This window comes from Phaethon aethereus (assembly GCF_964289735.1).
Source record: "Phaethon aethereus genome assembly, chromosome: 2".
Taxonomy (NCBI): Eukaryota; Metazoa; Chordata; class Aves; order Phaethontiformes; family Phaethontidae; genus Phaethon; species Phaethon aethereus.
Genome location: NC_138582.1, coordinates 147,569,599 through 147,588,649, shown reverse-complemented (window position 1 = coordinate 147,588,649; position 19,051 = coordinate 147,569,599). Strand labels below are relative to the sequence as shown.

At 37.9% G+C, this 19,051-nt stretch overlaps 2 protein-coding genes across 2 annotated transcripts in view; one reads left to right on the top strand and one right to left on the bottom strand.

The window, feature by feature from the left end:
- Nucleotides 1-3,205, bottom strand: part of SLC25A40 (solute carrier family 25 member 40) — a gene marked incomplete at both ends in the record, with an annotated part of 22,926 nt that extends 19,721 nt beyond the window's left edge. Inside the window, 2 exons of the mRNA XM_081996513.1 lie at nucleotides 1,369-1,487; nucleotides 2,922-3,205. Of these exons, the coding sequence (XP_081852639.1) occupies nucleotides 1,369-1,487; nucleotides 2,922-3,205 (403 nt within the window). The remainder of the gene's footprint in view (nucleotides 1-1,368; nucleotides 1,488-2,921) is intronic.
- Nucleotides 2,967-19,051, top strand: DBF4 (DBF4-CDC7 kinase regulatory subunit; the record flags this gene model as incomplete). Its single annotated transcript, XM_082015310.1, is given in 13 exon segments — nucleotides 2,967-3,410; nucleotides 5,837-6,012; nucleotides 7,930-8,124; nucleotides 9,347-9,397; nucleotides 9,952-10,021; nucleotides 10,167-10,243; nucleotides 11,371-11,401; nucleotides 11,663-11,705; nucleotides 13,496-13,651; nucleotides 16,212-16,326; nucleotides 16,648-16,772; nucleotides 17,991-18,884; nucleotides 18,886-19,051. Coding segments are annotated over 13 exon segments (2,145 nt in total). The 5' UTR covers nucleotides 2,967-3,364.

Below are 19,051 nucleotides of genomic sequence, written 5' to 3'. Positions count from 1 at the left end.
AGCAGCCAGTGCCGTATGAGTCTCTAAAGTATCCAAAATACCTACACAGTTGACAGAAATGACAGAGGACCTACAGCCTTACTTACCAAGCAGTAGCTAGAGGCTAAGTCAAACACTCTAGCACATGTCTCACTGAACACACTCCTATGCACAGGCAACTGACTCACACCTTAGCTCTCTGTTGATGCCTCTCAGCTGACAGGAGGTTGAATACTTGGCTCACATTTTCATATCTAAATGTAGAGATCTAAATGTGACCCCTGCAGCTCAGTTCAGTTGCTTAAAATTTGGCATTTAGTAGCATTTTAGCCACTGATCTCCCAGCTGCCACTTCAGAAAGGAGCTGATCTATACCTCTTGAGGTCTTGAATACCAATACACCTTATGCTGTTCTAGAATCTTGTGTACACACAGTTGGAATCCATCCTGGGAATGCCACAGGGCTGATGTAGCTTTGCTTCCTACTTTACCTAACATCACAGGACACGTAGTATAAAGACAGACCAAAAAGACTACGAATTTGACAGGTTCCTGGTAAGATCGTATTTTGCAAAAATTTGGGAATTTTGTGGGGGAAAAATCGTGCTTAGAAAATCGTACATAACCCTGCAGCATAATCTGTGTCAAAAGTCAGAATCAAAGGCTATCTTAAGCCAAAAACGAACTGAAAGATGAAGTACAAGCTAATGAGCTTGGAGAGCGCCAAGGGATATGAAGTGCTGAATCTAATCAACCAGTGTCTCCTTGGGTGTGCATGGGGAAGGAGGTCCTGAGCAAGATGACCAAATAAGCAGAAGATTAATTTCACAGGCTATCCAGAAGTTAAAAGCCTAACAAAAAGCAGTCCTTAAAAGCAATGTTTAGGGAAAAGCCCCTCGCCTCCAGTAAAAGACTTTGACAATGTAAGACATCACAGCAGAATAAATTGTTACTATTGAAGTGGTAACATGAAGGAGACATCTCACACGGGCCAGTCTTGCAGGATTTGTGTTTTGTAGACTTTTATTTAAATCTATTTTTAAGCAGCAGGAAGTATGGAAATTAAATATTATTATTAATTTTTATTCTGGCAGAAAGCAAGCAATGAATTATTATACCGAGGGGAAAAAAAGACATAGAAATGAAAAGTTAATAAAAATTATTCTTAGTTTCAGAAATGGTTAAAGACTATCAGGGATGGGAAAGACTTCAATTAACCACATTTGTTAAAATACCATAAATTATGAGAAAACTACCCAGAAACATCCTTGTTGAACATGTTAGTGGAAATTTATAAACCATATATATGCAGACATCATGCTGAGTCAAACTGAAGAGTAATCACTTTGCAGAGATTCTCTCTGTGGCAAGCTTGATAGTTTGCCTTACCAAATAATGATGTAATTATAGCTCCACAACAAGAAGCTATTGCTTGCTGAATAATGGTTGTTTTATCTAAGTTGCTATCACTCATTTCAGCCATGGCTTTATTCCTGGAGAAGAAAAACCTGTTAAGGAACAGACAAACATATTGCAAGACTATGTTCAAAACTTGCAGAAAAAGCAAAGGAAAAATATTTTAAATTTTCATTAATACATTACGTATAAGCAGCAATAATGTAAATATTAGTTTTTTACTTGTGTACAAGCATCTCAATAATTTTTTGAAATCAGACTATTTGTGCCATGTTTTATAAATGAGTTTTCTAAATTACAATAAATCTTCCAAATCCTTCTTACATGAATTACAATGTTTATATTTTTTGTAAACCACATTAAATATTTAATATGTGTTACCTCTTGCTGCAACAAAGGGTTTAGGAGCATGTAAATAATCTGTACGAAGACAAATTCCCAGCCTGTGGCCCATAAACTGTGTCACGGCAGAATAACTCGTCTAGCCCTCCTCTTGCTTCCGTCACTCCTGTGACAAAATCCAGAAGAGGTCTCTTGGTTGATCCAACAGTCACGGCCCTACTAGTGATGACTATATACCCTGGCAAGCTCCTCATGCAATAAACAGTGACTAACTAGTATTAATGCTACCATTAAATATTATGTTCTTGAACAAAGCCTGCTGTATGGCTGCATAGGCAAGGCTCCAATACCTTAGGAATGTATGCACAGCATCTAAAAATAAGATTTTATTTTCCCAGTATCTGTAACTAGCCAGGGAAGCAGGTGAAAAAGTAACAAAGTCAGGACATAAAATCCTAAAATAAGGGTGTATCTTTCAAAGTGCATGTCATGCGTAAGTGCAGTCATGACTTTTTTTGCATTGATACAAGCTTTTTATTTGATCTACAGGAACACTAATGTTTTACTATTTTCACTAAATTTCAAGTAAAACATAAGAAAGATTAAGCTGCATACGAGTCACCTCTACCAGTTTGGGGTCAGTTGTCTTTTTTAGTATTTTTTTTAACTTATAACAAAACTACTTTCCAGAGTCACATATATAACCCGTTCATAAGCAGCAATAAAAACGTGGGACATCCCCAGCCCGCAAGTGCCAGCAGGGCCGCAGGCTGTGAGGCCGTGCCCTGAGCTGGGCCAGCGCCCTCACCTGCCCTTGAGCCGGGAAATGCCCCGGGGAGGGCGGGAATGGCAGCCCCGGGGGAGGGAGGCGCTAGACCCGGGTAAGTGCCCGGCCTGCCGCCACCGCGCCCGCAGCCGCCGAGGGTGGCTGAGCCGCGCGGTCGCTCCTCGGCAGGCCTCCCCGCCTGGCCTGGGCCGGGCGCAGCGACACCTCCCCGGGACCCCGGCTGAGCAGAGCGCCGAGCGCCCACCGCCCCGGCCCGGCCCCTGAGGTGGGACGAAGGAGGGAGGGAGGGACGGAGGCAGCACCCCGCCTCCCGCCCCCGCGGAGCCCCCCTGCGCCGAGGGTCCCCTTTCCCTCCCGCGAAGGGGAGGGCGGGACGGATCACGCTGCTGCCCCGCACCCCTCACCCTGCCTCGCGCTGCCTCCTTCCTCCCGCCCCCAGCGTCCGGCCCCCGCCCTTCCCCACCGCGTGCGGGGGCTGACCGTTAGTGAAGCGCGGCCCGTGGCGAGGCACCGGCCGCCCCTGGGACCGCGGCGTCGCCGCCGCTCTCCGGGAGGAGGAGCGCGGCCCCGCGCGGCGGGACGGGGCTGCCGGAGGCGGGAAGGCCGGGTGAGGTGAGGCACGGCACGGCAAGGGCAGCGCCCGGACACCCGTGGCGGCCCCAGCGGCTGGGTCGGGAGCATGGGGCGGAGGGTAGGTGGCCGCGCTGTGGCGGGAGGGGAGGACTTGGAGCCGCCGGGGGAGCGGGGATGGCGCTGCTGGGTGCCGGGGAGCTTAGCGGCTCTCTTGAACCCCTGCAGGTCTGCCGGCGGGCGGAGAGGAAGATGTGACTCCGCGGGAAGATGAAACCGAGCGCCGCGGAGGCCACCGACAGAGGAGCGCGTGCCCGTAAGCTGCGGGGGGTGGCCCGGGGGGGAACGGCCTTTTCCAGGGTCCAGGGATCGCGTTCAGCCGCGGCCTGGTGGCGGTGCCGCCTTCCCGGCTGTGGTTGTGAGCCCCGCGGACAGCCCGGCGCTGGTTTTGGGCCTCTTGCCTCTGTCAGACTGGGGAGTAAGCACGCCGTGGGCTGGCTTTGTTAGTGGTGGATACCCTTTGCGTGGTTTGGGGAACTAAACGTGAAAGTGTGTCATTGTACCTACGTAACTTGTTGTGGTTTACAAGATGCTTGCAGTGCAAAGTAACTAGTAGCTGTGTGTTGAAGTTCGCTAGGCCGCTGCTGTGCAAACTGCTCCACCCAGGCAGATCTTCGCTGGTGTGGGGAGCATGTGTGGAAGGCCTCCTCAGCACGTTAGGCCCAGGGTATTAAAATGCAGTCGCTTTACAAGAGAGACTCCTTACTGATACTGCAGTACTGGTAACTCACTGCAAACTTGTGATTATCCCTAAGATATTTAGTATCTATTTTCCAATATTGATTCCGGTATTCAGTGTGTTAGTTTTTGAGCTGCCCTGGCCATCACATGTGTGTGCTGGGTGTAACAGCAGATCTGATCCCTGGTCATCTACAGAATTTCACTTGCACACCTGCTTATCATTCATCTTTTCTGTTTAGATTCTGACGAAATCACACTTTCCTAAGCCTCCTCATTTTCCTGTTTCTTTTGGTCTCCTAGATTCTACAAACCTGACTGCTGTTCCTGCTTCACTTATATGTGTTCATAACCATTACTTACAGAATCTTGCAGCGTGAGTGGTGGTTCTGTTACCTCACCCATCAAAGACCATGTCAGGGAGGGAGAGAATACATAATGGAGGGACTGGTTTGCATGTTGGATTTCTGTCTACAAAAGAGGCCTGCTCTCTTCCTGCCGCAGCCCTCATTGTCTGTTTTGAGCTTCTCCAGAAGAGAAGTAGCTAGGAGTAGGGTGTCAGTCAGTGAGGAAGACAAGACGATGTAAAACTAATGATACGCAAGTCTTGGGTGATTCTGTTGCTGTCATTGCTTGTAAGTGGATTCCTGTGGAAGTATGTAAGGAGAGAGAAGGTATAATTATTTTTATCTAATAATAGTACTCTAGTTTCCAGCTACGTTTAGCTATAGCGACTTCATGAGTTGCATGTCACTTCTGAGCATTTAGGACCCCTTAAGGTATTCCTCTTCCTTGTACTTGTATGGCCTCCCCTAGAAATTGCATCTTAGTATTGACAACATTCTTGGGCAGAAAGCTACACAGGGTTGCCCTGTTGCATTGAGAATCAATTCCTGTTTTTCATTTGTACCTGACTTCTAATTTTGTTTGGTGCCCTGTAGGTGTTCTACTGGAATAGGCTGTTTAGCCATTCTCTCTGTGTTCTTCTTGATTTTGTATATCTGTATTCTTTTTTCCCTAAATAATTTACTTTACAGACTGACAAAGTCTTAATCTACAAGGTCATTCTTCATGCCTTTGATCATCCTTGTTACTGTTTTTGCAGGCTGTATTTAACATGTAACTGAGAGTCCTGCATTTATGAAGTGGCATAATAAAATTACCCATTTTATTTTCTGTTTCTTAGCAATTTCTGATTTTTTTTTTTTCTTTCTTGATTGCTACTCAGAATTGAGCTGATGTTCTTGTAGAACTCTACCATACTCCAAGATTTCCCTTGAGAAATGAGGCTTATTTCTCACCCAGACTGAATTTTTAAATTTTCTTATTTAGGTGTCTGACAGTTAGACCTGCATGGATAGCTCTGTGTTGGGCATCAGGGAAGTTCCTTGACACAGTTTAATTGCTGTATGTGGTTTCCTAGTTTTAGAGTAAAATTCACTGGGATGGAAAGAGTGGCAATAACTAGAATGGTTCTGAACTTTAAGCTTAGTTTTTCTGCATCTCAGGTGGGTGCTCAAAATTTAGATAAATAGTAGGATCTAGGTCTTGTGTTCTTTGTTGTTTCAGTTACTTTTGACCATTTTTTGTTCTAATGAGTCTATATGCATCCTTTTGGTTTCAGATGAGTAAGAGAGAGGCAGATTCTGTTCTAAAATGGTGTTCTTGTGATTAGCAGTGGCTGTGACAGTGTATATACTGTGGTAGAGACAGCAAATACTTGCCAAACTGGGTGAGAAAATTGATGGCATTGTATAGCAACTGAAATAAAAAGTCCATTTTAATATATGATTTTAAGAAGACACTTTTAAGGGCATATGTGATATTATTAATGTCTTAATTTTGACATGTTTAACATATAGCTATTTTTTAAAAGTCCTATATTACATGGAAGCCTGCCTTGTTCACTTCCGTAATTTAGGAACTTTGCTTTTTGAAAAGAAAAAGATAAACACAGTTCATAAAACACAGTCCTGTTTAAATTCCCTTTTCTTTCTGCGGCAGATGGAATGCAAGCAAAAACAGAAAACATAAGATCTTCTCTGACAAATGTGAAAAAAGATATAGGAAAACCAGAGAAACTTAAGTATAAGCCACTCACTGGGAAGGTGTTTTACCTCGATATTCCATCAAATGTGATCTCTGAAAAAATAGGAAAGGACCTCAAAGAGCTAGGAGGGGTAAGTTAATAAGAAGAGACTTTTATGAAGAAAATCTGCACATGTGGGATGCCTTTTCCATGTTCTTTGTGACTGCATTTTAATGTTACTTGTATTTTATATGTGACAGGATTTTATTTTTTTTATGCTTGTTGTAATGTTTAGTAACTTATCAACAAATTATTGTGGGGGGTGTTTTTGCTAGAAGGTGCTTTGCTAATTGTAACAAAAGTGTTTATAATAGAAGTTTGTTTTCAGTAGATTATTCATTTGCTTAAAAGTTTACCCAAATATAATAACCTTCATTGTTTGAGGTGATTTGTTTTTCCTGTTGCTGCTGAGTATATTGGCATGTTTACATGTTACAACTAAAGTTGTTCAGCTGAACCTGAAAGAGATTAGAGGAAGTGTTTTGCATATGCTTAAAAAGTCAGTAACTTCAGTAAGTATTTTCCGCACAGATAATGTTAATGACTATTTTTCAAATACTCTAATTTAAATAATAAATTTTACAAGCATCTTCGTACTTTCATTTTGTCCTAATTCTCTCTTCTGTATGGAAGAACCGCTTTGATACAAGCAAGTGCAGGATATCGTAGTAACACACAAGCAATGCAATTGCTTAGTCCACTTTAAAGTTGAATATTTTGAATTAGTGTAGAGGAATCATGGCCGTTATAGTATTAAACACCCTTTAACCACAGAGGCTAAAGGGATCTGCTTAAATTGCTAGCTGTTCAGAATGTTACTTTGGCAATACTTCTTTGACCTCAGAGGAGTGCTGAGCAGCTTTATGAAATTCACACTTGTAAATCAACATGCTGTCTAAAATTAAGTAGAGGAAAGGAATAGCAATAATATGGTTTCAAGTTAGATGCATCTCTTTATATTTAGCTTTAAATGAGTGCATGCTATCTTTTCTCTTTCTCTCTAAAACAATTTTAGGAATTCATATGTGAAAGGTAAGGTTGCAAATAAAACACTGAAAGTTTTTCTGTTTTATTCTGAGGAGTATATGCCTAAATTTGAGGTGCTCAGCACCCTCAAGATCAACTACCACATGTGTTTCTTTGTTACTTGTGTGGAGTGCACTCAAGTTTGCCTCTCTGTATGTCCCGTTTCTGTAAAAAGGTAACGTAGCGCAGAATTGGAAGGCACAGTTTCAAGCTTGCTGCCTGTGTGATTTGTGCTGCCCATACTGATTAGTAAAGAGGAAAATATTTTAAGCTACATACACTGTCAAGAAATAAGGCAAATGGAGTTGATAATCACACAACAGTTGGTAACAAAAGACTGAAGGAGGAAAATGGAAGAGAATAAGTGTAGGATAATTGCATATTTTGTCTTTCTGAGTATGAAAATAATGTGAATCTACTTAAGTCTTCTATGTTTTTTGAGAAGTGTTATAAATACTGTAGGTATGAAACATGGTAACTATTCTGAAGTTTTAATTTTTCTGCTGGTTCTAAACTCAGTGAATGTATAGCTTCATGCAAATGGTAAATTACATTTGCATACACGTGCCTCTAAGTTTAGCTAAACACTTCTGTGTGGTTTTTGTTATATAAAATTATATAAACCATGATTTTCCTTAAATTATTCTGTTATTTCTCAATTCAATGTTTGAATTATTATTCTGTTTGGAAAGTATTACAGCTAGATGGTTCAAATAATGATAATAATTGAAACAAAGCAAAGCTTTTCTGATAGATTACAAAATTAAGAAATTGAAATTAGAATTTGTGATTGGTAAGATGCCACTTCAGCTCCATTGTAATTGTCATCCAGATCTTTAGGAAAAAACTTATTGTTAATTCAGTGTTTTTGAACTTAATTATTCTAGAAGTTTTGTCACTGTTCTTTGAAGTATGCAATTTAAAATTGAGTTACTCATTTATTGTCCTGAAATAACTACTTCCTTTATATTTTTATATTTAGAGAGTGGAGAGTTTTCTTAGTAAAGATATCAGCTACCTGGTGTCTAATAAAAAGGAGGCAAAATTTGCACCAACTCTTGGTCAGATTTCTCCTGTTCCTAGCCCAGAATCTGCACGTAATGGAGGAAATAGTTCACCTCATCTTAGCAACCGAAAAGATCGACATGATGGAAGTTCATTTAAGATAGCAGATACAGTAAGTTTTTTAGTAAAAATACTGCAAATCAGGTACAACCCATGGGGTATGCTTTTATAATTTTTCTCCTATTTTGTTTCCTAAAGAAGGCAACAGTTCCTTGGGTGAATAAAGGGGGGGAGGGGGATTAAGTTTTTTGTTTGTTTGTTGTTTTTTTTTTTTTAAAAACAGGTCAAACATGCTTTTAAACTAGTTCAGGCTAACTTGTTAAACTTAAGTAACTGAAACTAATGAAGCAAAGTTTCAAAAACTAATTAAACAAAGGAGCCTTTTCTGCAAATAAGCAGACTACACTAAAATCTGTTCTAATATAGCATGCCTGACATAATTAAACATTGTCATTGTTATGTTTGACAGCTGGATCAATATGGATAGGCTTGCCATGGCATCCAATGGTTCCTGCCTCTTTAGCAACACAGCCAATTAGTATCTGGCTGCTGTGGTCTTGTTAACGCAGATATCTACAGAAGAACTCTTTGACAGTAGTTCAAGGAAATAATTAAAATTGAACATTATGTATATTAAGCTTTTCTGAGCTCTTTCTTAGAGGATCATGTTAATTGCAACAGATAATATCTGAATTTGTGCAGGTTTACGTGACGTTTCTTATATGGGCAAGTCTTGTGTCCTTTCAAAATACAGTTGGAAACAATCAGCCGGACTATATACGTGGTACTTACTTAGAAGCAATACTGCGAGCCGGTCTGTGGGGTGGTCTTTACATTGCATGGGTGAGATTACCTCATTTTGCAAATAACCTGGATAGGTAAAGGCATGCTCATTATGAATAAACAGCATACAGTACAAAAGGAGATGCACTGGTGTAGAAAAGATGGAGATAAGATGGAGGCTATGAATATATTCATGACCATTAGCTTAATTTGGCACAAGTGCAGCTGATGAAACGTCATTTTTTTTGGCACGTGCCACTGGCTGCTTATTCGCACCGTCTTTGTTGTTCCAGCACTAACATTGCTTCAGCCATGCAGTGACCTGTGGTTGAAAACGGCTACTTCTTTGGGGTCCCCTGTCCCTCCCTGACTGTATCAACTCTAACCTTGTGGGGAAGATGTGAAGTAATGAAAAATGGAAGTACAGTAACCAAAAGGAGACTATCATAGCTAAAATATGTATTTGTTAGCAACAATGTAAGTTGTCTTACCTTTTTGGTTTTTTGAAATGAGTTCTAACTTGCTACAAATGTGTTTCTGTTTTAATATAGGTACGTATGAGCAGAGGAAAAGCCTTAGTTGAAAAAGCAATCAAAGAGCAGGTAAGTCGTGTAGTCAATGAATTGTGCTTGAGAAACTTTGCTTGTTTGCTAGAAGAGGAAAACCAATAGTAAGAATGGTTTTAGTGGTCTAAGAGAGAATTCCCTCATGGAATTCTCAGGCAGAAGTTGAGGGATTGTCCTAAGTAAAACTGTCAGGTCATGCTTTCTGGTTACTTCCTGAAGAATTGAAAATCTGTGGAGTCTTATGACTAGTATTATAATTTATCAGGATTGCTAGTATTGCTAGTATTTGAGTGGTGCTTATGAAGTTAAAATAAATATATAAATGCACTGTCTTCAAATCTTTGTTCTCTATTGTCATGTTTTATAGTAACTGTTCTGGCTTGATGAAAGGTTAAATACAATATTTTGATGGTGAAGTGCTATGACACGGAAATGGATAAGTCAGTTTAGGAGAGTGATACTTGTTTGGCACGAAGCAAAGCATCTGCGCTTTGATCTCAGCTTTCATGTTACATGTAATATATTTGTAACTATTTTACATAATCTGCTGTATAGTGCTTAAAATTATTAATATAATTTATTGTTTGCAGGACTTAATCCCCTCTGGTAGTATACTATCCAATGCTTTGAGTTGGGGAGTGAAGATACTTCATATTGAGGGTAAATATTTTTTGTTTGATGAAGCCTAACTTGAACTTTAACATTCATTTATTCTTTTGATGAATTCAAAATATTAAAAATGGCAAATTACTTCAACCATACAAAAATAAACTCAGATGAGTATAATTCTCCTTCTTTTTGCCAGATGTTAAGAATTACATTGAACAAAAGAAAAAGGAGCTCTACCTAATCAAAAGAACAGGCAGTTCTTTTAAAGATGTGGTAAGTGGCACTTCATCATTTGAGAAAATGCCATTTGTTTCATTAACTGAGAGGTGTACTAAATACTAGCTACTGTGAAGTTTACAGATTTTATTTTAATAGTCTTGCTCATGTTCAGTTTTTTACAGACCACTATGTTTTATGAATTGATTTAAAAACCATCCTTGAAAAATAGAAAATATTCACTATACATTTCAGCATTATTCAAAAATAAATCTGTAGTAGCATAGATAAATAATGTGTAGACCTTTGCTCTTCAAAGGATATCTAAGAATCAGAAGTACCGAACTGTCTGAAATTTCCATTCTGCCTGTCTCAAAAATAATCAATAATAAAAAAGTAGCTTGGTTGTATTGGTTTTAGTATGATGTAGACTGTGGTTAAACTGCGTTGTATAATTTTTCCTATGACACAGTTATTAGAAACCCTTTCCTTTTGATGGACCATTTTGAAGAATTAGTTATGTTTCTGAAGAAGGTGTCTGTAGGGAATCTGTGTCCGTTGCTCAGTTCTGAATCTTTTCCTTCCTAGTCTTTTAAAGAACTAGCATAAAGCATCTTGGAGCTATTCTGCCAATAATATGCAGCTGGCATGTGAAAAATCCCGATTTCTCCAAATTTTAGTGTGTGACGTACAGAGACACTGAAACTGTTTTAGCTGCTCCTGCACTCCAAACAACCTGTGTAAATCCATTCAAACGAGAAGAATTGTTTTAATTGGAGACAGTTGCTATCTGCAGTTTTTGGTGGCATTTTACACCTTGTAGTTAATTAGCATTTATACAGTGTTGTAAAAATGTTACCTGTATCTAAGAATCAACTTTGAACCATGGCAAGGTGTTTTGGGGGAGGAGAGAGAGAAAGTGAAGAAATTTACCTGTGTGGGTTTTTTGGTTGGTTTTAGGAAAAATAATTGAAACATCTCAAGGAGAACTTTCTTTTTAAAATGTGGAAAGAAATATTTCTTTGTGAAACATGTTACCGTATTTCTGAAGTACTAATGAGCTTATTTGTCGTGATTAACACAGGGAGACCCTCATAGTTTTAATTTGGCTACAGCTAAATCTTTAATAAAATCTAGGATAATATTCATAGGGATTTTTATACCTTCTCTCTTTTTTTCAATAGGGAAAACAAGTTATTGCCTCAAAGTCCAGAAGTAAGTATTGCAATATTTGTGGAGTTTTTTGTTTTGCCTTACATTCTGAACGCTTAATGTATTACAGTTCTTATCTGGCCAAGTGTGCTGCTGTATTCTAATTTGTATGTCTAAGAAAAGCATGTAGGAAAACTTCATGGAAATCAAGAGTTTGTCAAAACATGTATATAATGAGTTCTAAAATCATGTCTGCTACTGGAGTAACTTGCTAAATGAAGAAAAGTATTTCTCTCTTAATTTCGTTTTCTCCTCCTTGAGCAGGTAGACTGAAAAATCCATTTGTCAAGGTGGAAGATAGAAGTTGGTAAGTGTTCTCTTCATACATTCAATAATGTGGTTCTCAAACTGAGTAGTTAAACATTTAGTATGCCTTGAGGAAGTGGCCTTCAGATTTCAGTTTTCTTTGACTTCCTGACTTTAGATGCCAGGTATACTGTCCTCTTAGGGTAGAAAATTTTCATCTCTGCATGCTCTGGGTAGGTATCTGTGTGTAGCCACTGAATGAGATTTAGCAGGTAGTAATATAGTAAGGAATATTTGCAATAGGTAATGGAAGTGGAAAATTAATATGTAGCTCCAGTTTGCAGACCATGGAAGTGGGTTCCTTGGGTTACTTCCTGCCAAGGGCCAAGGAATGAAAAGGAAACACAGAGGCTTTGAACATTGACATTTTTTCTTAGATCCAAATCCTATAGCCAAAAAGGCCAATAAAACTTTGTATACAAAATTCCAGTCCTGTAGTCCCAACTCAATAACATTCATCTCCTGCAGAGACTGCTTAGATGTAAGGAGAGGGAAGTTGTTATAGTTCAAATCTTCCCTTGAAATTTGTTCAATCATTTCTTTTTAAAAGGAAAATAAGCTTTAATCTGATTTCAAGAGCCACAGTAGCATGAAATCTGGTATTTTCAGCCTTTGAAATTTTCATATATTTCTGGTCCTGTAATTGATCACACCTGGTTATATAAGGAAATACCAGTTTGCCAGAAGTTGAGTGAACAATGAATTATCAAAAAGTGCAGTTCTGCACAGAATGTTTTGCACCTTTATATTAACTAACATCCGCTTTGTGATGATGTTTATAAGCTCCAAATTCTTTGACCTGATTTCTTTGACACTTTCCTGAATTACAAAAAGAGACCTAAACCTGGTCTTACACTGTGAATTGGTGTAATAGGTATGAGGGACATGAGGATAATGGGGAGAATTGAACAAACACAGTTGTTATAGGAAATTTATATATAAACGTGTGAATTTGACTTCTGAATGTAGCTGTGTACCAAACACCTGAGACACAAGTTTAAGTGTTTATGTAACATAAACAATTGTTTTTAATGTTTAAATGTTTATGCAACATAAATAACAGTTCAGAAGCAGAAAAAGATGCTTGGTTGTCCTATTGTGTTTTCCAGCCTTGCTCTTTTTCTTCTGCTTGGGTAGCTTATAATAGTAATGTGGGGGGAAAAAAAAAATCAGACTGAATTCTGGCATCAGCATTTCAGTCAAATGATTAAGTATGTGAGCTTATGGTATGCCCTATTTTAAATATTTTTAATATATTCAGAGCAATGGTACAGTTGCTAGTTCTGATACTTTTCCAAGTACAATGCTGTACAGGAAAATGATCCTTCTAGAAAATGAAAAGGTCAGGTTTTATATTTTGAATGGTGAATTGATAAAAATTTGTCAAAAGGAAGCAAATGGTAAAACAGGAAAAAAATTTAATGCATTGGATGTTAGGAACTGCTATAGCTACTTCTTGGGAACACAGATGTACCATCATCCAACTTGTTCTTACTTTTATTAGTTACCCAACTCTCAACAATAAATAGGCGTGAACACTATACCCCAGGTGTATATATGCGTAAGACAGCTATGGAAACTCAAGGCAAATCTATTTTGTGAAAGTATTGAATTTGTGGGAGGGAAGGAAGGAATGACTTATTTTAGGATATTTATGTGCTTAGCATTCTGTGTACATTATGTGTGAAAGAGAAACACTCTTTAAAGAATTTTTGACCGGATTGTAATTTGTGCTATAAACTCCTTTTCCCATTTCTGATGGTTCTTATGCTTTTCTTTTGCCTAATACAGCCAGTACCGACCGTTTTATCTGCAGTTCCCCAGTTTTCCAGTTCTGAACTACTGTGTTCCAAAACCGCATAGTCCATTTGAGGTAGATAAGAAGCATCCTTCTTGTCAAAAGCAAACTCAGTCTAAGCAAAGGTGTGTTGAAAACTTGTTATTGCAATGTTGATAGAGGAGAGGATTGTATTCTAAAGTAACTGTCTTCTAGAATAATTGCTCTGCTTCTAATTTTGTGTGATATTGAATACTAATAGCAATGTCTCAGCTGATGTATTTACTGCACTGTAACTATTGGTGTCTGTCTATCTTTCTGTACCCTGTTTATCCTGTCTTTAGTCCTTTTTTGGACATCCAGATGCATACACTCAAAAATGCGGCCTTCTCCTATCACTTTGGGTCAGCATAAGATTTTTTTTTTTCCTTTCTGCCACTGGTTTCTTCTTTGTCCTCATCTTGGATGCCACCCAGTAAGTATTTTACAGGAAGTGGATTTCTTAAGCGTTCTTTGATATTTGTCAGTATAATGTGAAAGTAGGCAGTGAAAAGTTTTTCAAACAGTGATATACAGTCGTACAGTGCAAAATCATTGTTGATAAAGAGTGCATGTTGTTGATGAAGTCTAATTTATAGAAATCAGACTCCACAAATACTGCTTCAACTCTTCAGTGATGAAAGGTGGGTGCCAGTTGCCCAGCAGAATTGCAGTTGGTCTTACAGCAAGTGTTTGTATGATACATTTTGGCATTCAGGCTCTATTTGAGCACTCTAGATGCAGTTAGGACTTTCGGTAAATGAGTTTTGTGATTTCAAAGTACTTAGGAGTCTTAATTATCTGTTTTTTGTGTGAATCAAACTATTCTTTTGAATTTCTTCTAGCTAGCATATCTGGAGTATTAATGATTCTTTCATTAACTTCTGAAATCGATTCACATGAAAGACTAAAGATATTTATGTGAAATGTAGCTTTGCTATGTGTGGAACTTTCTGTATCTTTCGCTGATTTTCTTCTGTCCTTGGGTCTGAGACTTACTTAGATTTGACACTTGTTTTCTTTGTAAAATAGCTTCTCAACTGTTCAGGTTCTGTCCAGTCTTCACCATTATTATATTGCTGGAGATTTTCATGTGATGTTGCCATGATTAATTTTTTTTTTTAAATTCCAATGAATGTAGCAGTATGAAAAAGCAAAGCAACTATAATACTATATTATTGCAAGGGTTACTGCTGTATCTCTTCAGAGGGGGTTAGAAAGGTCCATTCTTTTTAAAGCATTTAAAAAAAAAAAGGGGGGTGGGATCAATATCCTTTTCATTGATGTGGATTAAGGAACATGATATACTAAAAATTTCGGGAGTTATGTTTGGATGAATAGTTGTATTTAATCTTTCAGGTTGGCACTTGTGAAAGAGTTATTTAGGTGGGAGATTATCTCGTACTCAGCAGGTAGATGTGAGGAATGTCACTTTCAGGAGAGAAAGGGGAGTACTCCTTGTTTTATGTTTATCTGTGAGAAAAGCTTGTTGAAGAAAAGTTCTGCTTGATTCTGCATCAGGCAATGACCTGCAGACATTATTCAATCTTCAGATGATAAATGCCTTTGCTTATATCCTGCTTTACTGCTTCTCTGTGATTTTGACAGTTCTAAAGAAGGAAGGTGAAAAGCCTACTGTAACAGTAAAAGTACACAGTTAGATGGAGCCTATCCTGTGGAACCCAACAAATGCTGGGGCAGGTACCAGCTTAGACTCTTTGATTGAAAGCAGTGTACACTTATTATGCTGAGCAATACATTGCTATGTTTTGTAAGTTAGAGATTTTTCAGGACAGGTTTTTTTGAGGTAAAGTCCTGAGCTTACATCTATGCAGATACGTGGTAAAGTCTGTCAGAATGATTTTTGGCTAGACAGGGAGATGGCACTATTCCTCTGAAGTAAAAAGGAAGTAGAGGTTGATGATTTTGCTTTACCACCTAGCATATCATCCTTAGGCGGTTTAATAGTGAATTGCAGCGAACAGTAGCTGTCCCCAGATGAGGACTCTCAAGGTCATTCAGCAGCTGTTGAAAACCTCTTCATGTTTTAATCTCCATGAAGAACTTGAGGTTCATTTCCTTCTATTTCCACTTAGCCTGTACCTAGAAAAACAGGACGAAATGGCATTTGGTTAGAATATGCAAAAGCTACGTGTAACCAACAAATATGACTGTTCTTTACTTTTACCAAAGAATTAAAGGTCATCTGCTAGACCAAGTGGTTTTGCCTGTTTTCTTGGCACCAAAAATACTGACAGTTGATGAGGTGTTAGAAGAATTTTTTTCTTTTTTTCTAATTTTGATTTTTATCAAACCTCCTTTTATCAGTTATGCACAGAGACTTCAATATATCCTTTGATTTGTTGAGATTTTTTGTTTAGCAATTTTGCATTGTACTCTGAGTCAGTGATAGTAGTACATCTGTACTAACCTGGATGTTTTATGTTTACATATAGTTCCACTAGGTCTGCCTGTCTTGTTGTAGTAAATATTTTTTTAATTAATGCATAATTTTTCTCTTTGTTTTTCCTGAGTATTGACTAACATAATGTAAATAGCTTGAGGGGAAATAAAGATTTTTTTGTTGTTGTTGTTTTTAATTAAGTGAATAAGTATGAACATACTGTGAAAAGCAAGTATAGAGCTCAGCTCCATATTTAAGACTCATTAATATATCTTTTCTGTTAACAGAAACAAAGTAAATAGTGACAAGGACTGTGGAACTCCTGTTCAGCTCCCTCAGAAGGACAAAAAAAAGAGAGGATATTGTGAATGTTGTGGGAAGAAATATGAAGATCTGCAAACAGTACGTAAAATAAGTATATGCTTTGAAACAGTCATATCTCTTAAGTGTAATATCAACAATGGTTTCTGCCTGCTAGTTTAATAATATTTTTTCTGTTAAAGGATTTTCTGAATGTATCTCCTAAAAATCAGCAAGTGGGTATTTTTTTCCCTTGTATGTTGTTTAATTCTTGATTGCTGCCTCTATGCTGAAGGCACTAGCAATTCAGGTTTCAGAGACACTTGTAATAAATTAACATACATTTACTACTCCATATCATACGGTTGACTTACATATCCATATATGTAATATTAGATTTGTTTCATGTTTTTCTTGATCCAGCATCTTGAAAGTGAACAGCACCGAGATTTTGCACAAAGCACACAGTATCAAGTTGTTGATGATATAATCTCAAAGTTTGTTTATGAGTTTGTTGAATACAAAGATGATGAAAAAAAAATAAAAAGGTAAGTTACATGTTCTAAATTTTAAAGACCCTGTGAGTTAAGACATTGACAATAAAGATATTTAGTACTGAAATTCTGGATCTGGTACAGAATAAATTCATATTTTTCAGTCTGAAATAAATCACTGAAATTTGCAATGCAGTTGTAACTGGCAAATCAGTTCTATAAAGCAGAAATTAGGGAGAAAACCACCAAACATTAAGATGGCATTACAGGAAAATGAGACTGAAAGGAATTGCCAAAAGCTGTCCTACCTATCTGTCAGCATCAGAAGAGCAAGATCTACTGTACTAAAATATTGCTGACAGGACAGCAATGTTTGGACATCTTACTCTAAAAACTTTCTGACATTCTTAGTAGCCCACGAACAGCAAATTATATTGTCCTCAGTCAATCTGATTTCCTTACCAGTGGAATAACTTTTCCTAGTCTAATCTAGATCTTCCTATCTGTACTCTAAGCCTTTTAGCTTCTGTCCTGCCTGTGCTGGACAAAGAACACAGATTTTCCTTTCTTCTTCATAGCTCAAAAGGTTAAATGGGAGAGAAGGACTTGTTTCATGTCTTGGACTGTAGACAGCAGTGTCTTCATTACGTGGAACAGTAACTCAACTCAAGATTGCTCTGATTTGTTTGCAAATGAGTCGGGAGATAAGGAATAACTTTCTAATTTCTTTAAAAAAATAAATTGAAGAAATAAAGATACTCAGTGAAATCAAAATAAATGCAAATAAGAGTTGAACAACTGATAGACTAATGAAGGCAAGCCTTTATTCCTTTTGGGATTTAAAAATACTCAGAGTGGTTAGGTTTGAAATACTATGTCAAGAAAATCATATATAATTATGCTAGTTTTGTGTGTATATATCATAGAATATTTGTAAATATTTATAGTCATTGCATTATATTCTTTAACTTCTTTTGTTCTTAATACCACTGTGAATTGAGATTTACTGAAATACTAGACTGCTTACTTCATGTATTTTTAAAACAATTTTATGTGCTGTAGAAATCAATAAGAACACATCAAATTCAAATATAAGACACTCTGTTCCGGTAGAAATAGTGTGTTGCTGTCCTAAATATATCTTCGTTTAAATGTAAAAGCAAAAACTGCTTTGTCAGTTTGGTTGCTTTTCTAGATTCGGTTGCATATGGAGTTATGTTACCCATGTATCTTTCAAGTGTTTGTTAATAATTTTAAACACTTTCATTTTAGGATAAAATGTAGTACAGGATGTTTTTCTCCTATTACTGGAAAGATAGCTAGACCAGATGAGCTGAAAGAACGACTGAAAAAGCAACGCATTTCATTGAGAAGTTACTCGTGGAAGGATACCGCAATGCGGGCACTCAAACTGGATCGCCAGCCTGCGGAAGTACAACCCAATTCTGTGCCAGTACCTACCCCTATTTCTGGATCTGTCTGTTCACTTCTTTATTGTCATCTGTCACAACCTTCAGAACTAAAAAGTAAGTTCAGAAATAATGATGAAAATATTAAAACTGATTGCTCCTGTGCTGCAAACTTAAAAGACACTGTTGTATCGTTGAATTTCATACAACCACCCCCTCAGAAAGATGGCAAAGCATACGTGGAGGACTTGTCTCGAGTTTATGAGCCATTCAGTAAAGAAATACTGGAACCAGAATTAAATGAAAAGAATTTACAATGTTTTCAGGAAGGCATGTGTACTTTATATTCTCATAGTCAAGTTACAGATGTTGGTGAAAAAGACAAAAACCTGTCACATCCAAAACGAAAATTAAATAATGCAGTAGTTCTACCAGCAAAGTGTTTGAAAAAAACAGACGCCGATCCCACGTTTGTCAGGAAACATCGTGATTTATGTGATAATCATGAACAGATGCAGCACAATGTGTCTCTGGAGGCTGAAGTATCTGATACTGCTATAAACAAAAAGCTTAACAAATCAGATGCCAGCACTGCACATAGTTCACCCTCTGGAAAGCTGCGCAGAAAAGTGAAGCTTTACTTGGGAAGAAATAAAAGGGAAACTCGGAAACAGAATATGGAGTTATGCATAAAGTATACGGATGGACTGTCTGTTCCTCAAGAGAAGTTCTTATCGCTCACTGGTGCAGGCCCTATGAGAATTACTTCAGACAAGTGAAATAAGCTTGGAATTTGGAGATTTTTCAGGTTACACCAAGAACAAAGGTTCAACTAGCATAAAAGATACATGGGAAGGGCAGAATACAAATGTTATGTGGTCATTATTTTTCTCTTCATCCTCATCCCCATTTGTTGGATTTTAA